This window comes from Trichomonas vaginalis, chromosome V, assembly GCF_026262505.1.
Source record: "Trichomonas vaginalis G3 chromosome V, whole genome shotgun sequence".
Classification (NCBI taxonomy): domain Eukaryota; phylum Parabasalia; order Trichomonadida; family Trichomonadidae; genus Trichomonas; species Trichomonas vaginalis.
In genome coordinates, this window is record NC_067207.1 from 25732326 (window position 1) to 25750595 (window position 18270).

The 18270-nt window shown below is 32.1% G+C and overlaps 11 protein-coding genes across 11 annotated transcripts, besides 1 other annotated feature; 9 read left to right on the forward strand and 2 right to left on the reverse strand.

The window, feature by feature from the left end:
* Positions 1-299: 299 nt before the first annotated feature.
* Positions 300-923, forward strand: TVAGG3_0402460 (putative DNA-binding domain family; the record flags this gene model as incomplete). The annotated part of the gene is made up of 1 exon (XM_001309809.1): positions 300-923. The coding sequence occupies one exon, from the start codon at positions 300-302 to the stop codon at positions 921-923; it is 624 nt and encodes a 207-aa protein (XP_001309810.1).
* A 283-nt stretch (positions 924-1206) lies between these two features.
* Positions 1207-1675, reverse strand: TVAGG3_0402470 (NTF2-like family; the record flags this gene model as incomplete). Its single annotated transcript, XM_001309810.1, has 1 exon — positions 1266-1667. One exon carries the CDS (start codon positions 1665-1667, stop codon positions 1266-1268), a length of 402 nt encoding a protein of 133 aa, XP_001309811.1.
* Positions 1676-2510: 835 nt separating this feature from the next.
* Positions 2511-5249, reverse strand: TVAGG3_0402480 (uncharacterized protein; the record flags this gene model as incomplete). Its single annotated transcript, XM_001309811.2, has 1 exon — positions 2716-4014. The coding sequence occupies one exon, from the start codon at positions 4012-4014 to the stop codon at positions 2716-2718; it is 1299 nt and encodes a 432-aa protein (XP_001309812.1).
* A 1663-nt stretch (positions 5250-6912) lies between these two features.
* Positions 6913-8174, forward strand: TVAGG3_0402490 (fringe-like family; the record flags this gene model as incomplete). Its single annotated transcript, XM_001309812.1, has 1 exon — positions 6913-8088. The coding sequence occupies one exon, from the start codon at positions 6913-6915 to the stop codon at positions 8086-8088; it is 1176 nt and encodes a 391-aa protein (XP_001309813.1).
* Positions 8175-9542: 1368 nt separating this feature from the next.
* Positions 9543-9855, forward strand: TVAGG3_0402500 (uncharacterized protein; the record flags this gene model as incomplete). Its single annotated transcript, XM_051232795.1, has 1 exon — positions 9543-9855. A coding segment is annotated over one exon (313 nt), but the record flags the coding sequence as incomplete, so codon positions are not given.
* A 1300-nt stretch (positions 9856-11155) lies between these two features.
* Positions 11156-18270: part of a mobile genetic element that runs on past the window's edge.
* On the forward strand, positions 11747-12271 carry TVAGG3_0402520 (phage tail repeat-like family; the record flags this gene model as incomplete). Its single annotated transcript, XM_051232796.1, has 1 exon — positions 11747-12271. One exon carries the CDS (start codon positions 11747-11749, stop codon positions 12269-12271), a length of 525 nt encoding a protein of 174 aa, XP_051102526.1.
* On the forward strand, positions 13243-13644 carry TVAGG3_0402530 (uncharacterized protein; the record flags this gene model as incomplete). The annotated part of the gene is made up of 1 exon (XM_051232797.1): positions 13243-13644. The coding sequence occupies one exon, from the start codon at positions 13243-13245 to the stop codon at positions 13642-13644; it is 402 nt and encodes a 133-aa protein (XP_051102527.1).
* TVAGG3_0402540 (phage tail repeat-like family) lies at positions 14196-14420 on the forward strand (the record flags this gene model as incomplete). The annotated part of the gene is made up of 1 exon (XM_051232798.1): positions 14196-14420. One exon carries the CDS (start codon positions 14196-14198, stop codon positions 14418-14420), a length of 225 nt encoding a protein of 74 aa, XP_051102528.1.
* On the forward strand, positions 14590-15174 carry TVAGG3_0402550 (His-Me finger endonucleases family; the record flags this gene model as incomplete). The annotated part of the gene is made up of 1 exon (XM_051232799.1): positions 14590-15174. One exon carries the CDS (start codon positions 14590-14592, stop codon positions 15172-15174), a length of 585 nt encoding a protein of 194 aa, XP_051102529.1.
* On the forward strand, positions 15200-16060 carry TVAGG3_0402560 (uncharacterized protein; the record flags this gene model as incomplete). The annotated part of the gene is made up of 1 exon (XM_051232800.1): positions 15200-16060. One exon carries the CDS (start codon positions 15200-15202, stop codon positions 16058-16060), a length of 861 nt encoding a protein of 286 aa, XP_051102530.1.
* TVAGG3_0402570 (organellar and viral DNA polymerase type B) lies at positions 17517-18245 on the forward strand (the record flags this gene model as incomplete). The annotated part of the gene is made up of 1 exon (XM_051232801.1): positions 17517-18245. One exon carries the CDS (start codon positions 17517-17519, stop codon positions 18243-18245), a length of 729 nt encoding a protein of 242 aa, XP_051102531.1.

Sequence of the window (18270 nt, forward strand, 5' to 3'; positions counted from 1 at the left end):
TTCTAAATTACGATAGCGTATTGGGGGTTATCAATAAGATCCAATATCACTAGCTTTTGAAGATAATTTACTGGTGATAATCTACTCAATACGTACTGTTTTTGCCTATACTTATAACCATAAAGAAAAACCTTCATTTTGTATCGATATAATTTCAATTTCAATTTTTGTTTTTTAGAGCTTATCTGATAATGGATTTTACTCCTATGACATATGAAAAGATCAGGATGCACAGCACAGATGAACACACTGTAAATTATTGATCCGTTCATTTTTATTTCCGAAAAAATTCATTGAAAATGATTGTGAATGGTATTTTTCACGTTTATAGTGATAGGAACTTTGAAACAGCATTAAAAAACTGTGGAGTTGAATGTGAAATCAACCCTATCTTCAAACATCTTAAATTGTCGAGTTTTTCGATTCCAAATTCGGAAGATATAATAAAAATACCAGAAAATGAAGAATTTCCGATAAAGGATGATAAGAAAGAAGCCATCAAACCAATATCTCAAGAAGAATTTGTCGAAAAATGCCTTCAAGAAATATTAAATCAAAGAAAATTACAAATTGAGAATCACGCGAATACCACAACATCAGAATTTCTTCTTATTGAAGATACAGATGAATTTATTCAAGTCAAGAGAGAACTTAATACTTATTGTGCGAAAATCTCACGAGATGAAGGAATGGATCCCCCGTTTCATATTTGCGAATATACATCTTGCTTGAATTCTGCAATTCCCGGCTTTTCCTATTGTACAAATCATATTACTTTAGATCCGAAATTTGATACTCTCCCATTTTTCAAGAGATGCAGTTCAAAGCTTTCAGATCAACAATGCATTACTCCTTGCTCCGAAAAACATACAGAATGCTGTCTTCATCGTGGAAAAATTTTGAAATCTAATTTTAATAGTTAGAATTAGAGTTTCAACTTATCACCAAAATGAAACATCGAACGTTATCTTATTTTTTACTTATTTACAAATTTCAAAATTTATTTTTTCAATTTGGCCCAAAAATCATCAGTAACTATCTGCATGTACTAACTATTAGGATGGTTTGACTTTAATTTATAATTTTAGGTTAATAATCAATCTTTTTTTTATATATAAGAATTAATTACAAGAAATACCGACTTTCACACAAAAATGTTAAGTTTATATGTTTTTTGTTAATTGAATAAAGTGTTATAAAAATATATTTTATAAAAATTAAAAATTATTTATTATCGTACAAACACGTTTATTCTTTATAGATTTCTAATCCAAATCTTCTGAAATTGCGTAGAATTGGTTCAATACTAAGAATGCGTTATCTTGCTTAGCTAAATGAACAAAAATAGAAAAGTCAAAAGACTGATCAACTTCTGGATGAGCTTCATCAGGAATTACATAGCCTTGGACCATGATAAATATGCAATTTTCTATAGATGGCTGTGTTGTATAATCTACTATTTTGTATTTTGCTTTTTTCATATCTGGCGAACTAAGATATTCGATAATTTTTAATTTTCCTTCTTCATTTCGACCTTGAAATGTTTGCTTGTTGAATTGAACAATAGAATCGTTGTTATATACTATTTCTAAATCTTCTGGATTCGTGTTGAGTTTGTTGAAGTACCAATTGATAAAACTAGCTCCTTTCTTCCAGAATTGCGCCATTTACAAAAAAAGTGAAAAATTGACTTTTTTTTTTCAAAAAAAAAATCTACTTGAAAGATATGATTTATTTACCTCACTTCATTAGAATGATATCTACTTATAATCGCAATAGATGGGCCAGCGCACATATTCATGACACATAGCAGCCGATAAGAGTGTATTATGCACTCTTGTCGGTCAAAGTTCCGCAATCAGAATGTGATTGGTGAACATTGTGCCATTCTGGGAGACACACAGTGGAAATGTCTCCCAGAAATGATATGTTCCGACAGACAACACGCACTGCTGAACTTTTTCATTCAAAGTACCCACAACACACGATAATTTCAAAGCGTTCCCAATTCCAAGGCATATTGCCTGTGTAGATCTGCTATAATGTTTATACTGACATTATCATTATATAATATACATCTCTATTCTATATAAATTCCTATTATCTTTTATTCTTCTAAAATCCACCCTTATAACTTTAAATTATCTATTAACATCAAAATAATCATAACTCCATCGTAACCATCTATATATCCCTTAATAATTTCATTTATTATTTCTCAGATCCAAATTCATACTTTTAATTTACATTAAACATTTAACGATATCAAAACTATTCACAACATCTGTTTTACATGGCCATATTCCACAGTTTGCTTTGAAATGAGTTCCAAATTAATTAAATCTCTAAATGATCCCAAAATTCTAGTTTAATTGCGATTTTAAAATGAAAAAAAAAATTCAAAGTAAAACTTAATATCTAACCCAATCATTCTAGAAATGTTATACATAGGTCTAAACATTCTAAATACAAACGGAATTCAGAAAAATCAAAAGAATATTTATGAGATTATTAAATCTTAGGCAATTCAATCAAAAGTCGATAATTATCACACCTATAGACTAATATATGAGCTTTTGTTTTGATCACTACTATACTATTGTGATCAAATTAACCTGTGGGGGAAAATAACAATTTTAGGACCCTTAATATATGGAATGATTAATTTATTTGAAAAAAGATTAAGTATTATTCTAAATTTTTATAAATTGTGAATTATCTTCGTCTTTTTATTGCATAAGATAACTCGAATTTGTAAGTATGAAATGATTTAATTATTGAGACATTTAATGTTTTATAATCAGAGTAAAGATTATGTTCATCCACTGCATAAAACTTAAGAAGGCAATCGCCTGCATTGATATCAGATGGAAGAGGAATGTTATAATCAAATTCTTTGCTCGTTTCTTCTTGAAGACTGATATTGACAAGATTGCCTTCTGTGTTGTTAAGACTGTGATATATACGAATATGACTATTGCCATCGATGTCTGAAACTGAAAGTGTGAAGTTTATAAATTTGTCTCTGTTGATAAAAACTGGGAATATTGGTTTTTTGATTATTTGGAGAACTGGATTGTTGTATTCGAAATAAAATCTTTTGATTGTTGAAGCACATTTTGGTAAGCTGTCACAACATCTGATGATAAGTCGATAATTTCCGCGTGGAAGAGAATCTGGAATATTAACATTAAGATTGAATGGATATTCACTGCTACTTTGAATAGAAATACTTTTGCTTGATCTTGTTGTTGTTTGATATCCTTCAATATATGATTCTATCGTAACAGATTCATCACCATCAATATCTGAAACAGAACCAGAAACTGTAATAATACTGTCTCTCTTGTGAATATATGTATCTTTACTTAAATCTGATACTCTGAGAACTGGCTTATTATAATCGAAATAAAATCTTTTGATTGTTGAAGCACATTTTGATAAGCTGTCACAACATCTGATGATAAGTCGATAATTTCCGCGTGGAAGAGAATCTGGAATATTAACATTAAGACTGAATGGATATTCACTGCTACTTTGAATAGAAATACTTTTGCTTGATCTTGTTGTTGTTTGATATCCTTCAATATATGATTCTATCGTAACATATTCATCACCATCTATATCTGAAACATAACCTGAAACTGAAATAGAACTATCTCTCTTGTGGAAATATGATCCTTTACTTAAATCTGATACTTTGAGAACTGGATTGTTTCTTTTTAATGAAAATTGTTTAATTACAACATCTGAGACTTCATTAGAATGTACTGCCCAAACTTTCAATGTGTAGCCTTTTTCTTGATTAATTGAACTTGAAATTTTGCAATCAGCTGTGAAATTGTATGATTGTGATATATCATCATAATTGCTCCGATGTGTGATTTCTTCTTCTTTATCATCAATACTACAATGAAATGAATCAACATCATCACCTTTGTATGATCCTTTGATTTTGATAATTTTATCAATATTGTGATAATAAGTTGTTTTTTCAAGATCTTCAATATTCATTGTGAATGGACTCGAAATTTCGAATTCAACTGAAACACTTACTGGTTGTGATATTATTCCAGCATTATTTGTATTTGAAACTATAACTTTAACCTTGTGACTTCCAATTTCTAAGTTATTTGGAATGTTTATTGGATATTGATATAATTGAGATCCACTAATTTCAGTGTTTGAATATTTTTGAACATCATCAATGTAAATTTGAATATTAAATTGTTGATTTGTTACTCTATCAAAGATTATTTTGACATTCATTGTCTGATCCACATTTTGTTTATATTTTGTTTTGTCTAATGAAACACTTTTTAAAAGATTAATAGGGCGATTTGAATGACAAAGTGCTGTATAAAAATGTGAATTATCAAGATTAAACCATCCTGTTGTTTGTATAGAAAGTGTTGAAGGTTCAGTTAGGCCCACAGAATGTTTGGTTGTATTACACGAATTTGAATTAAAATAACATTTAGTAGCTATAATAGATACAACATCGGAGGAACTTTGTACCCATGTACAAAATAGAGAATATCCGCTGTTGCTTTGAAAAATGCATTGATCCAAATACACTTTACTATTAGTTGCTAAAACAATACCATTATATCTAGCTGTTCCTTTCCAGCATTTGTTTGAGAGAATGTTACAATATTTAAGATTAGATGTACCATAAAAATGATTTAAACAAGAACTTCCATAAGCTTCATTGTTATAAAATGTTGAATATAAAATGTTTCCACTATTTTGAATAGAATAACCTGCAAAATCTTCTCTTGCTATTGAATTTGAAATATTTATATTTTGAAGAAGAATTTCGCCATACTGGTGATAAATAGTTGATAATCTATCTTTGCATCCAGTTAAAGTTGATTCAATCATGTAATTCTTTGAATTGGAATATATATATGAATGCGATGCACGGTTGTTTGTAATTGCTTTGATACTGCAGATTCTATATTGAACACATTGACCATATTTTTGATAAATGTTTCCGCCATCCCAACGATTACCTTGATTAGAATCAAAAACACAATATGATACAAGGAGTCGATTGTTATAACTATCTTTGAGTGTAATAAGCTGTGCACTATGATTTGTGAATAAAACATCGTGAACATGAAAATTTCCTTCTTTATTCTCAAGGATTTCATCTGTTGTATGATCTGTTGAATTATATCCACCATAAAAGTGCTCCCAAACATCATTTATATTCAGTATAAAAATGAACCCAAATAGCATTTCAATGTGTCAGAAATTTTTTGAAAAGACACGTTTTTTATTGGCGGTTTAAATTGAAGATTTAACATCAAATGTATATCGAATATGCTTTAACATGACATTTTCAAATATATTGTAATGGAATTTGAGGAGAATTTTATGATTTTTCTCAAATTAATTTTTAAAGGAAATTCAATTTTTTTTTCTTCTAAAAAGTGTTAGAGAAATTATAGATTTTATTGGAAATGAATTTCCAATTTAGGAATAAAAATTTCAAATATTTACAAATGTCATATTTTGCCATACCTATATAGTTGCGTCGTTTCCAGTGGAAACGTAAAATCAGAGGAAAATCTGGCACTAAAAATTTTCTTTCCTTGGTATCTTTTTTTCGATTTTCTACGATATCTGTTTGAAATAAATAGCTACTTATGCGGCATAATATGCAGAGAAATATATGTACAATGTGAATGCATAGCAAAATCTATGACATATTAAGTTTTTCTTCAAGATTTCGAAATCTTGAGGTCTGAAAAAATCTCGGATTTCGACGCCACTTGGGGTACAGATGAAATATATACTACTAATACTTAAATGCCGCATGCTGCGCTTGATCTAAAGCACTTCTAATGTTAGAGAAAAACTGACTTTTGTTCACCTTTTTTCAGAATCAGTACATGAATAATAGAGTATTGACATCAATACTATATATCCAAAAAAGCTTAATGTCAATTTTTTGTCACTGATAAAAAACAAATTTATTATAGACCCGAGTACACAATTTCAAGCGCTAGAAGATGGTTCCTATGACACATCATCAATAACTTTACAATATGTCTTATGGTATTGAGAAAATTTAATATAATGATAAGTTGGTTGAGAAGGATTTAGACTTTTTCGTAACTAAAAGAAAAATTGAAAAATTCTCTATGGTATAATTCATAACTAACAGAATCTATGCATTCATATATATTGTTCACAGAGTGTACTATATGATTATACACATTTTAAATTCACTTATTGAATATTGGTCGAATCGTCCTCAAGTAAAAGTCATCGTCTTAATTTGTCAAAAAATTCACAAGTAGGTTTCTTGATTCAAGTTTCAAAGATTCTAATGCAACACACAATGCGTATATGTGATATAATATATGTTTATATAGTATTGATGTCAATACTCTATTATTCATGTACTGATTCTGAAAAAAGGTGAACAAAAGTCAGTTTTTCTCTAACATTAGAAGTGCTTTAGATCAAGCGCAGCATGCGGCATTTAAGTATTAGTAGTATATATTTCATCTGTACCCCAAGTGGCGTCGAAATCCGAGATTTTTTCAGACCTCAAGATTTCGAAATCTTGAAGAAAAACTTAATATGTCATAGATTTTGCTATGCATTCACATTGTACATATATTTCTCTGCATATTATGCCGCATAAGTAGCTATTTATTTCAAACAGATATCGTAGAAAATCGAAAAAAAGATACCAAGGAAAGAAAATTTTTAGTGCCAGATTTTCCTCTGATTTTACGTTTCCACTGGAAACGACGCAACTATATTTCAGAAAAATACGCGAAAATTCTCATCTTAAATCACAAACTTTTAGATATTTTTTGTTATTGGATGCATAGGAAATGATATACAAGATACATTAGGAAAAGGAATTAGAAATGTCACTTTTTGTTCATAATGATTTCATTTCTATTTTATTTTTCAGTAAGTGACCCAAAAAGGATTGAAACACTTACATTAAATGATCTAGCATTTGGAATATTTGCTAGTTCCACGACATCTTCGCGTTTAGAACAGATGTTTGCAACATGGTACCAAGATATTCCGAATTTAGAGATATTTAGTGTAACGGATTTAAAATTGGATAAGAAATCACTTGAAAAATATAATAATCTCAATGCAAATGTCAATATTTATAATTATTCGTATCAAAATGGTTCCGATGATTGGTCAATTGCTCAAACATATCAAGGGTTTTATCAAAATGAATTATTACGGAAATATCCTAATAAAAAATGGTATATTTTCGGTGATGATGATACTTTTATTTACAAAGATTCGTTAATTCAAATTCTCGAGACAGTTAACTCTTCAGAACCACATATACTAGGAAGATCCTTTTTAATAAGCCAAGAAGATCTTCTTACTTTGGAAAATCCAGATCCTAATTTTCAATTTATCCATGGCGGATCAGGATTATGCCTTACCAAACCATTTGGAGAAAAGATACTACCTAAACATAAAGAATGCGCCAACTTATATCCAGGAAAAGTTTCGGATTTACGTTTAATGCTTTGCTTACAGAAATTTGATCCAGATTGCCAAAAATATCTTAGCTGGAAGGATGGCTTTAATGCAGAGCATCCAACTCAAGAGTCTTCCGTTAAAAAACCTCCAATTTCGTATCATAAAATTTTCGGAAAAGACGCTTTACAGATTTGGAACGCCGTTCATACAGAATGGATGAAAGGAAATGACAGAATGGTCGTAAGTTGGGTTAATTACACTTTAAAGGACAGATATTTCTCAATTGACGAAACAAACGTTCCTGTTGGATTTATGTTCGGCTACAAGCTATTTATTGGTGAAGATCGAACTTCCACTGGAATTTACGCATCAACTCCGATAAATCCAATTTTTGATAAAACTAATTCAACAATTTTGAGATACCACCAGAGATTTGGCCAATATGATGTATATTACAACTGTAGAGATGACTTAGATGATGGAATTTTCAGACTTTCTTCAAATAATTTGAAATCAGAAACTTTATTCGAATTAGATGTCAATTGTCCAACACCAATCAAGACGTCTTTCAAAAAAGGCGAAATCAAATATAATTACAACTTATAATATTTATTTGTATTTTTAATTTGTTTTGAATAAAAAAATATTGTTATGTGTAAAAAAAAAAAAAAAAAAAAAAAAAAGGTATTGGGGGTTCCAGGGCTGCGCCCCTCTACCCCCTTGAAGATGTTTAGTATGCAATGAAGTATAAAATGAGGTTTTTTTTGGTGTGTGGGGTCTTCCAGGCACTTCGTGCCTTCTAGCCCCTAAAATTTTTTGAAAGTCGTTGCTGTTGACTTGTTTGTAGAGGACTCAAAATAGTAGAACTATGTCCGGACAAGTAAGGGTCTATCGTCACCAGGTCACTCGGTCACTCGGTCACTCGGTCAAATGAACTTCTCTGAAAAAGTGTGACAACATGACATTTTGACAACAGTCCAGGAAGTCTTAACAAGATAGGATGGTTATTTTACAAAACTGACAAGACCTTAACCGAGTAGTTTTCATGTTTTGTCACTTTTCTGTAGCTTTTCAGGGAAAAAACATTTTTATTGTATATAAAATGAATTTTACAAAACCACCGTTACCCTTCTTTGGAAATAAGAGTAGATGTAAAGATATTCTATTGAGAGAACTTAAGAAACTACCGAATGGTCTAACATTTGTAGATTTGTTCGGTGGAAGTTTCTATATATCTCATTTGTGCCATACTGTATTTCCTGACTCAAAGATTATATGCAATGACTTCGACAACTATATGAACCGTCTCAAACATATACCAGACACAAACAAAATATTGAAAGAGTTAAAAGAAAAGATACCTATAGGTAAGATGGAACGTATACCATTAGATAAGAAAAATACTGTCAGAGAGGTTTTGAAAAAAGCAGAGTATATTGACTGGGATAGTATATCTTCTAGACTATTGTATAGTGGTTCTATAAGAGTTCATGACATTGAAACACTTATGTCAAACGTTTTATATCTTAACTATACAAAGGTTTTCAAAGAGAACATAGAAAAATATACTGAGGGTATAGAGTTTGTGAGATGTCATTGGACAGAGTTGTATGAAAAATATAAAAACAAGGAAAATGTTTTCTTTATAGTAGACCCGCCGTTCTTTAACACATACGATTTTCAATACCAAGTAGACTGGACTTTGAGAGACTCTTTAGAAACTTTAGACGTTTTACATAACCATCCATGCTTTTACTTTACATCCGATAAAAGTGGTTTGGAAAGTGTTATGAGATGGTTAGAGGATATACATGACTATGATTTTAGATACGATAAGATAGAATATGAGAGAGGTCCTATAAACCGGAAAAAGTGTCACAACAAAGAAATTTTACTAGTAACTAAATGTGGTTTGAAATAGGACTACTTGTTTTAGGTTTTTTCCATTGTGTCATTTACTTATTTGACGTGGCAGAAAGATATAGAGAATATGAAGATGAACCAATGCCAGCAAATGTTCGGCATATGTACTCGTAAGAGATATTTTTATCTAATATTAAATGGACGCACAGAACTTAGCAAATGCACAGCAACCTGGACAACCAAACCCAGAGAATATTCCAAATGAAGTTAGAATACAAACTGCAATGGCAAACTATGGTCAAGTGCCAACAGATGTACAAATGCAAACTGCCATGTCAAATGACGCTGCGTTAGGCTTACCACCATGGTATGCAAATATGAGATGGAAAGAGTTTTATACAAACCCTGAAGTGGGATATAAACAACTCTATGCAGATGACGCGAACACAGGAGTTGACCCAGAGTATGTTTTCTACCAGAGGAGAAATAGAATGTATGAGCTCCAGTTAAAAAATGCTATGGAACTCAGAAGAAACGTAAGAGACTAGGTGGACATTAGATTTTTACATATAGTAAAATGGGTTTCTTCAGTAGTATTGGAAACTTCTTTCGAAATGTTGGAAGAGGTATATGGAATGGAATAAAAACCGTAGGAAGAGGAATTTGGAACGGAGTCAAAAATATTGGTAAAAGAGTAGGTCAGTTTGTTGGTATTATACCTAAAGACCCTGAACCAGAAGAACAAGCTCCTGTTATACAACAGCCTGAACCTGCACCGCAGTCTAGTTGGCAACCAAATCCAACACCTCAACCGTATTAAAATTATATTTTTACCGTTCGATAGTAGTTGTATATGAAACTAAGTTCTAAGTAAAACGCATGGTATAATGGAACTATTCTCTTTCTTCCATCTGTTGTAAACCATACTTGAAAGTCTGAAATACTTCCACTCGGCGGTTCATATAGCTTTGTAGGTTTTTCGTAAAAGTCATTTGCCAAGCATAAAAAAGAGTTTTGTGCACCAGAAAATGAAGCATGAACTATAATAGCATCCGAGTCGAAAACATTTTCATATGTTCCATTAGGGTTTTCGACTTCATAAAAGTTCGGGTGTACTGGATATTCTGCAGGCTGATTTAACATCCTCAAAAACCTATACCATGCCAAGTTGTTATATTTTGTAGAAAATATAAACGTCTTCTCCAAGGTCTTCTATTCTATTGATTTTAACAGTTGCATTTTTCCTGTCATAAACAATATCGAGATGGTACTCTCCTTCGTCAATGTTAAACTGGTTTGCATATTCGAGATAGATATCGTTTATTTTTTCTTGAAAAGCTTGAAGAGTTGTTTCTAAGTTTACAAGCAAATTCACTTGTAAAAGTTTTCCCTGTTCAAATTTCTCATACGTACGTTTTTCTTTGTTATAGTATCGAACTTCAAAAGCGACCGTAAATGGGAAACCATGTATGGCTTCTGAAATGAATTTCATTCTACGAAAGCCAATAGCTTTTGTGACGGATGGGTCTCTTAGCCATCTTAACGGGTAGTCAAAACGATAGCCTTCATGCTTTACGGTCTCTGTCTCAAACTTTTGACCGACATTCGTAAAAAGTTCATCTAATGGTTTAGTTGTAGCAACTCTTGAATTTTCTTTTTCTATTGAAAGCATATTTTATCTAGAATAAAAATGTCGAAAGAAACAGCGTCTATGAGAGAAATACAACACAACCGACAACTCATTTTGCAAGCTCTAAATAAGAACACAACAAACTTTTCAAACTATTCTAAGATATCTGAGTCATTGAAAGAAGGAAACTTAAAACTGACGATAAACCCATTGACAGACGAGTTTCTGTTTCAAGACAGTAAGAACCATACTGTTTGTATAAATCCAACAAAAAGAACTTTAAACGAGAAACCTATAGATGAACTTCTTTTGAAAGCAGATATTGACAACAAAGCTGACAAAGAGTATGTAGATGCAACAAGAGACTATATTCTCGCATGGACAGATAGAACATACCCACAAAAACATCATACACATAACATCTATGACGTAGATGAACTACCAGCAATGTTAGATGACAAAGCTGACAAAACATATGTTGACAATAAAATGTCAAGTGAAGTGACAAGAGCTGACAAAGAATATTCTAAAAAGACTCATACACATACCATTGCAAATATTACAAACTTACAAGAAACCTTAAACAGGAAAAGTGACGTTGGACATACACACGATTTCTTCGCAACTGTTGGTATAGAAAATATTGAAGGAACGGTTGAAGGAGCTGGTGGGGATGTATTAAATTGGAAACCTCCTAACTTTCCACAAGGTTTAACATCGGAAGAAGACATAACATCGGATAAAGACATTAAATGTAGAAATGTCTATGTCATGGAGGATGAAAAAAAAGTTAAATTCACTGCTCAAGATTTATATGATAAGAAAGCTGACAAAACAGAGCTTCAAACGTTAAAGACAGAAATACTTCAAACACTATATCCTATAGGTTCTATTTACACGTCAATGAACTCTACCAAACCAGAAGTAGTACTTGGTTTTGGAACTTGGACTCAAATAGTCGACAGGTTTTTGTATTGTGCAAACTCTTCAAAGGAAACAGGTGGAAGTAAAACGATTTCAGGTGCAAATTTACCTGCGCACAGTCACTACATAAATTTAAGTACATCTGAAGCAGGTTTGCATAGTCATAGATTTTGGGATTGGTCAGGAATGACAAAAGGTAAAGGATATGATGTTAAAGAGGACGTTAAGTTTGCTATAAATTGTTACTGGAGTAACACTGAGGTAGGAGGAAGCCATACACATCGCATTACAGGGTATACGCAAACAACAGGACAAAGTAAAGACTACATGCCACCTTACATGACAGTTTACGCATGGTATAGAATTGCTTAGTCGTCATTTTCAACTTCTTTAGCATATTCGTCAGGAGTTGTCTTATATTTGTTAGGAACTGTCTTTGAAAGTATACCACCTTGAACCTTAACAAGTTTGAAACGAGGTCTGACAATAGTAGTTTTATCTTCTGCTTGCAGTCTGTACATTTTGCCATGTTTGCCTAAAACTTCATAATATTCTCTTGTATACTCTTCTATTTTTACGAACACGAATGCGAGTACCTGTCGAGTTCCCATTGTTGTCATAGTCAATAGTATTTTCATATGGGTCGCGTTTAGGTATTTCTATTTTTACTTTGTCACCTTTCTTAAGTTTGAAGCCTGGCATTCTTTCTTGTTTGTCTCTTTTGACTAAACTATTAAATATATAGTCTTTCTCTAAGTCAGGGTTGTTTTTCATTTCTTCGGGGGAGTGGTTTCCCAAACCTTTTTGTTTACGGCTATTGTAAATATTTAAAACTTGTCTCATCTTTGCCATGGAGAAGTGTCTGTACTTGTCGTCATATGACATTTCATCTACCTCACCACCTTGTGGTTGGTTTAAGTCTCTTAAGATTTTTATACAACTGTCAATGACACCAAGAGCAGAATGGTTTTGGTCGACAATGAAATATTGGTTTACATTTTTTGAACGCAGATAGTTTTTAATATCGTCTGATTTGAAAGAACTTTCACAGTCAGATGTCAGTTTTGTTGGATGGTATTTGTCAACGAATATTGTCAAAGCTGCTAAGATATCTAAAATATTTTTGGACTGTAATGGTATGGCTTCACAGTATCTTGTGTTTTGACCGACAAATATTAACCAGTATGGTGGTCCATCTTCTCTATACCTCGGAATGTTTTCCAAGATATCCATAAACCAAGCATTTGGTGTTGAACTAAAGATTTTTATCATGAGTGCTTTCTTTGTCGCTTTAGAAACATAGGGGTCCTTGTTTGGATTCGTCATTTTTTACCCTATAAGAAATGGGTTTATTTGGCGCATTAGCAGGAGTTGCATCCAGATTTTTGCCCGCAGTGGGAACAATAGCCAGAGGTGCATTTGGAATTGGAAGGAAGATTTTGAGTACATTAGGTATACTGAAAGAGAAAGCACAACCTATTATACAAACTGTACAGAAAGGTTGGGAGGTAGCACGAGATGCAGCAAATCTTATTCCAAATCCTGAAACAAGAGGAAAAGTTCAAGGATGGATGGACAATGTAGGAAGACAAGCAGGAAACTACTATAACAAAGCAAATGACTACTATAACCAAGCAGGACACTATATGGACCAAGGTGAAAGATTCTTTAACAGAGGATATAACCATGCACAACAATGGGTAAACAATAACCAACCTCAACCGCCTCAAACGTGGGGAATGTAAATTTTTTTACTGAGATGAAATGAACAATACAGCATTGAGACAAATGGGTTCAAGATGGATTTGTCGACTTCCAACAGTTACACCACGTGTTTGTCAAGTTCTTCCTATACCTCAAGAAGTTTTAGACCGACTTAAAAAACAACAACAACCAGTTGAAAACAAACCAAACTAAAATTTTTTACTGAGATGAAATGACGGAAGAAGTTGAAACGGTAGATTTGACACCACAAACAAAAAGTTCAGAACCATTGTCAAAACCTGTCAAAGAACTTACAGATGAAGAGAAAAATTCAATAATAGAAAGTGCCAGGTCTGGAAATACAAACCCTAACTATAAAGTCACTTTTCATAGAAATGGAACGGCTAGTATCTCAAAAAAGAAACAGACTCTCACAAATAAAATATTGAAGTCTGAAGGAGCTTTCGAGACAACAGATGGAAAAGTTTACTTCACTGACCAACAGTTCATTATAGAACATCTCATTGACTTAGAGTCGAAATATTCTAAACTTTACAACAAACACAAAAAGTTGAAAGGAAAACAAAAACAAATGGCATATGATATTTACGAAGATGTTGACGACACAACCATACCTGCAAGTGAGGTAAAGTCAGAGGAACCGAAAAGTGACGAAAAACCGATAGAAGAAGAAAAACCAAAAACTGAAGATAAACCAAAACCAAAGTTTAGTTTCAATACTAAACCAAGTCAACCTTCATTAGCTGGTATGGGTTGGCGTCAAAGACTTATGGCAGCAGGCGGTTATGTTAAGTAAAGAAAAAAATATTTTTAAAACAGTATATTTTTTTATTTTTATTTGAACTGTACGCTGAGTTTGTTGGAAAAGACCGTTGGGAAACTTGTTTGTTAGACGATGAAATATGAAATGGCATACCATTTAAAACAACATATTTTAAAAAAAATATTTTTTTATTTTATTTGAAATGTACGCTGAGTTTGTTGGAACAGACCGTTGGGAAACTTGTTTGTTAGATGAGAAATATGAAATTCACTGTTGTGAGTCATTTGAAGTCAGAAACAAAAAGACAAAAAGAGTTTTAAGCGGATGGGAGGGAAATGACGGATATGCTCTTATGAAGATGAGTGGAAAAAACTATTTTAAACATGTTGTCATTGCAACTCATTTTATACCGAACCCTAACAATTTACCTTTTGTAGACCATATAAACCGTATAAGAAGCGACAATAGACTTGAAAACTTACGTTGGGTCACTTGTTCTGAAAACAATAAGAACAAAGGTAAATTTAGAGATATTGTATTCGAATTTGTCGACGAACTAGAAGATGAAACAATTGAAATTACAGACTATGGCGAGCATACGTTTGAGTTTTACTACTATAGCGAAGAACAAGACTCTTTCTACTTTTATACCGGCGTAAACTATAGGAAATTACAAGTATGTTTTACTAAGGCAGGCTATGCTTATGTAAACACTAGAGATACAGATGGAAAAAACGTTCAAATACTTCTTAACAAATTCAAGAAGCTATATGGCATACCATTTTAAAACAATATATTTTTACATATATTAAATGCTTCAGGTTGAAAAACAAAGAACAAAAGTAGCAGATACAAAACCGTTAGACTATATCTTTACAAATGCTGGTAGGACAATATCAGATGAAGAAATTTCATCCCGAATATACAGGTTTGACTATCCAATTCGTTGGCTTCAAAGTCCTTCAGATGCAAAGGCAATAGGATTTAGAAGAGTTTTGTTTTCAAATAGAACTAACGCTTTTATGTTTGCAGTATATTTTCATGGTCAGTATAGAGGTCCTAATGGTCTAATAGACAAATTTGATGAAATGAGAATCTTTACAATTCGTTCAGACGAAAGTCTTGAAAAAACTCTAAATGACTTTCAAACTCAAATAAACAAATACTACTGGGAATTTCAAGAAAAATACGATTCTTTACTAAATGGAACATACTATCTGAAACTAGAATATGACAAGATGAACTCCACCGTTTCATTTCAAAAGATTGAAATTAACCCTCCAAGAGATACAGAGTTTTTATTTTGGAAAGTAGACAAACGTTCTTGGGCACAATTTCTTCGGTTACTAAACCAGAACGAACCATTACCACCTGACGGTCCGTTTAAATTTATACGCCCACCAACAGATTTGACAGTTTATAGAAACGTGTTCGACCCTCAAAATGTCATGTGTCATGCAAGTTTCAGTTCAAGCAACAATAGTTTTCTATGTATTGGTAAGGACTTTTATGACTTTGCTTCTAAATTCTACGAACCATCTAGTAACAGTTTCTCTGACTTTCAAGTTTGGTTCACAACAAATGGTGTGCAGCATATTATACCATTGTACTATGACTTTTATCTCGAATTGTCTTTCATATACAACTACGGAAAAGTGCTGAAAAAGTATTGAAAAATAAAGTTTAGGGTAGAAGGTTAGATCTCACCTCTTTTCTAACCTCTTTTTTCACCCGTTGAATTTTCATGAATTTCCTTAAGATAGAAAAAAAGTGAGTTAAAATGAGATGTTTACTGAAGGGGTCACCATGTCACTCGGTCCCTCGGTCCCTCGGTCAACTAACATCTTTTTGAAAATGGTGACAACATGACATTTTGACAACAGTCGGGAAAATGTCAAGACTTCTTCATCGTAACGAGTGTAAATGAACCAAAAATATATTTTAGGGTAGCATGTTAGATCTAACACGTTTTCTAACATTTTTTCTAACATCGTAGAAAACTCATGAAATTTGGTCATTTTCAGCAAAAATATATTTTATGTTAGCATGTTAGATCTAACCTCATTTCTAACATTTTTTCTAACATCGTAGAAAACACACAAAACTCAAGAATTTTATACAGAATTCAATAAAAATAATGTTTATGTTAGAATGTTAGATCTAACACGTTTTCTAACACGTTTTCTAACATCGTAGAAAACTCTTGAATTTTCATGAATTTCCTTAAGATAGAAAAAGTATTGAAAAATAAAGTTTATGTTAGAATGTTAGATCTAACACGTTTTCTAACCACTTTTCTAACATCGTAGAAAACACACAAAACTCATCTAATGGCTCGATGTTGTCCATTGTTCTGTTTCAGAACTAGTCTTGTTCTGTTTCAGAACTAGTCTTGTACTGTTTCAGAACAATATTTGTACTGTTTCAGAACAAGTCTTGTACTTTTTCAGAACAAGTCTTGTACTTTTTCAGAACAAATTTCCCGTAAAAGCTCTCAATTTGTGAGAAAAATTTTCTGTTTCAGAACAATATTTGTTCTGTTTCAGAACAATATTTGTACTGTTTCAGAACAATATTTGTACTGTTTCAGAACAATATTTGTACTGTTTCAGAACAATATTTGTACTGTTTCAGAACAATATTTGTACTGTTTCAAGACAATATTTGTACTGTTTCAAGACAATATTTGTACTGTTTCAGAACAATATTTGTACTGTTTCAGAACAATATTTGTACTGTTTCAAGACAATGTCCGACGTACCACCAAAAAATATATTTTATGTTAGCATGTTAGATCTAACACGTTTTCTAACCTCTTTTCTCACCTCTTTTCTACCATCGTAGAAAACTCTCGAAATTCATGAGTTTTGACACTTTCACAAAAAACATAAAAAATAAAGTTAGTATTTTTAAAAAAATATTTTTTATTTTTATTGTAAGAACATGTTAGCAACAACTTCACCAAACTCTTTAGTCATGAATCCAACATCTATGTTAGTAGAAATGAAAAGCTTCATTCCTTCTTCATATACTTTTGAAACAGAAATCCAGAAGATAAAGCAGGAACTTCTCCAAGGAGATTTAGACTGCACTGCAAAAGATGAAACAAATGAACAGTATCTTTATGAAATGGAGGACATTATTGACCATTTACCCAAATTGCCTGAAATCCAACAACAAAAACTAACCATTCCCGAATTTGACGAAATAGAAGTCAAAGCAACTGACTCAGTAGAAATAAAGAAGTTCATACGAAAGGTAAATTATGAATTCCTTGGTTTTCATTGCAACCATAAGGTTATGGACAAAGATTGCGACATGGTATATAAGAACATCTCTGACCTTTACAAATCCGAAGAATTTAAGACCTACGACAACTTTGTTTCATTAGTTGCAAAATGTGTTTGGGAAATAAGAGATAAAGATAGTAGGGGTAAGGTATGGAACGAACAAATAAAACCCGCTATGTTCGAGATGAAGAGAGCAATTGACGCCTTGGTTGTTTTAGCAGGTAAGGTTTCAGAATATAACGCAAAAATGAATCCGCAATGTTCAAAATGTAAAGCAGCAATGAGGAAATATAACTACTCCGTCAAAGAGATAGAACGTATGCGAAACGACTATGCTGACTTAAAGAGGGAGGCAGAGAAACCAGCAGAAGATAAAATGGACATGTTAGAATTTCTGAACAAAAACTATCCAACTGCTGACGATTTCCTTCTATCTGACGTCAAGAAGAAATATAAAGAAACCTTCGGTATCGTTAAAACTTTTGACATACTAAAAGAAGAAATAGAAGCTACGAAATTGTTTAGAGTCATGAACCATCGCAACATATACCATGTAAAACGCTTGTAAATAGTTATGTTAGAAAAGAGGTTAG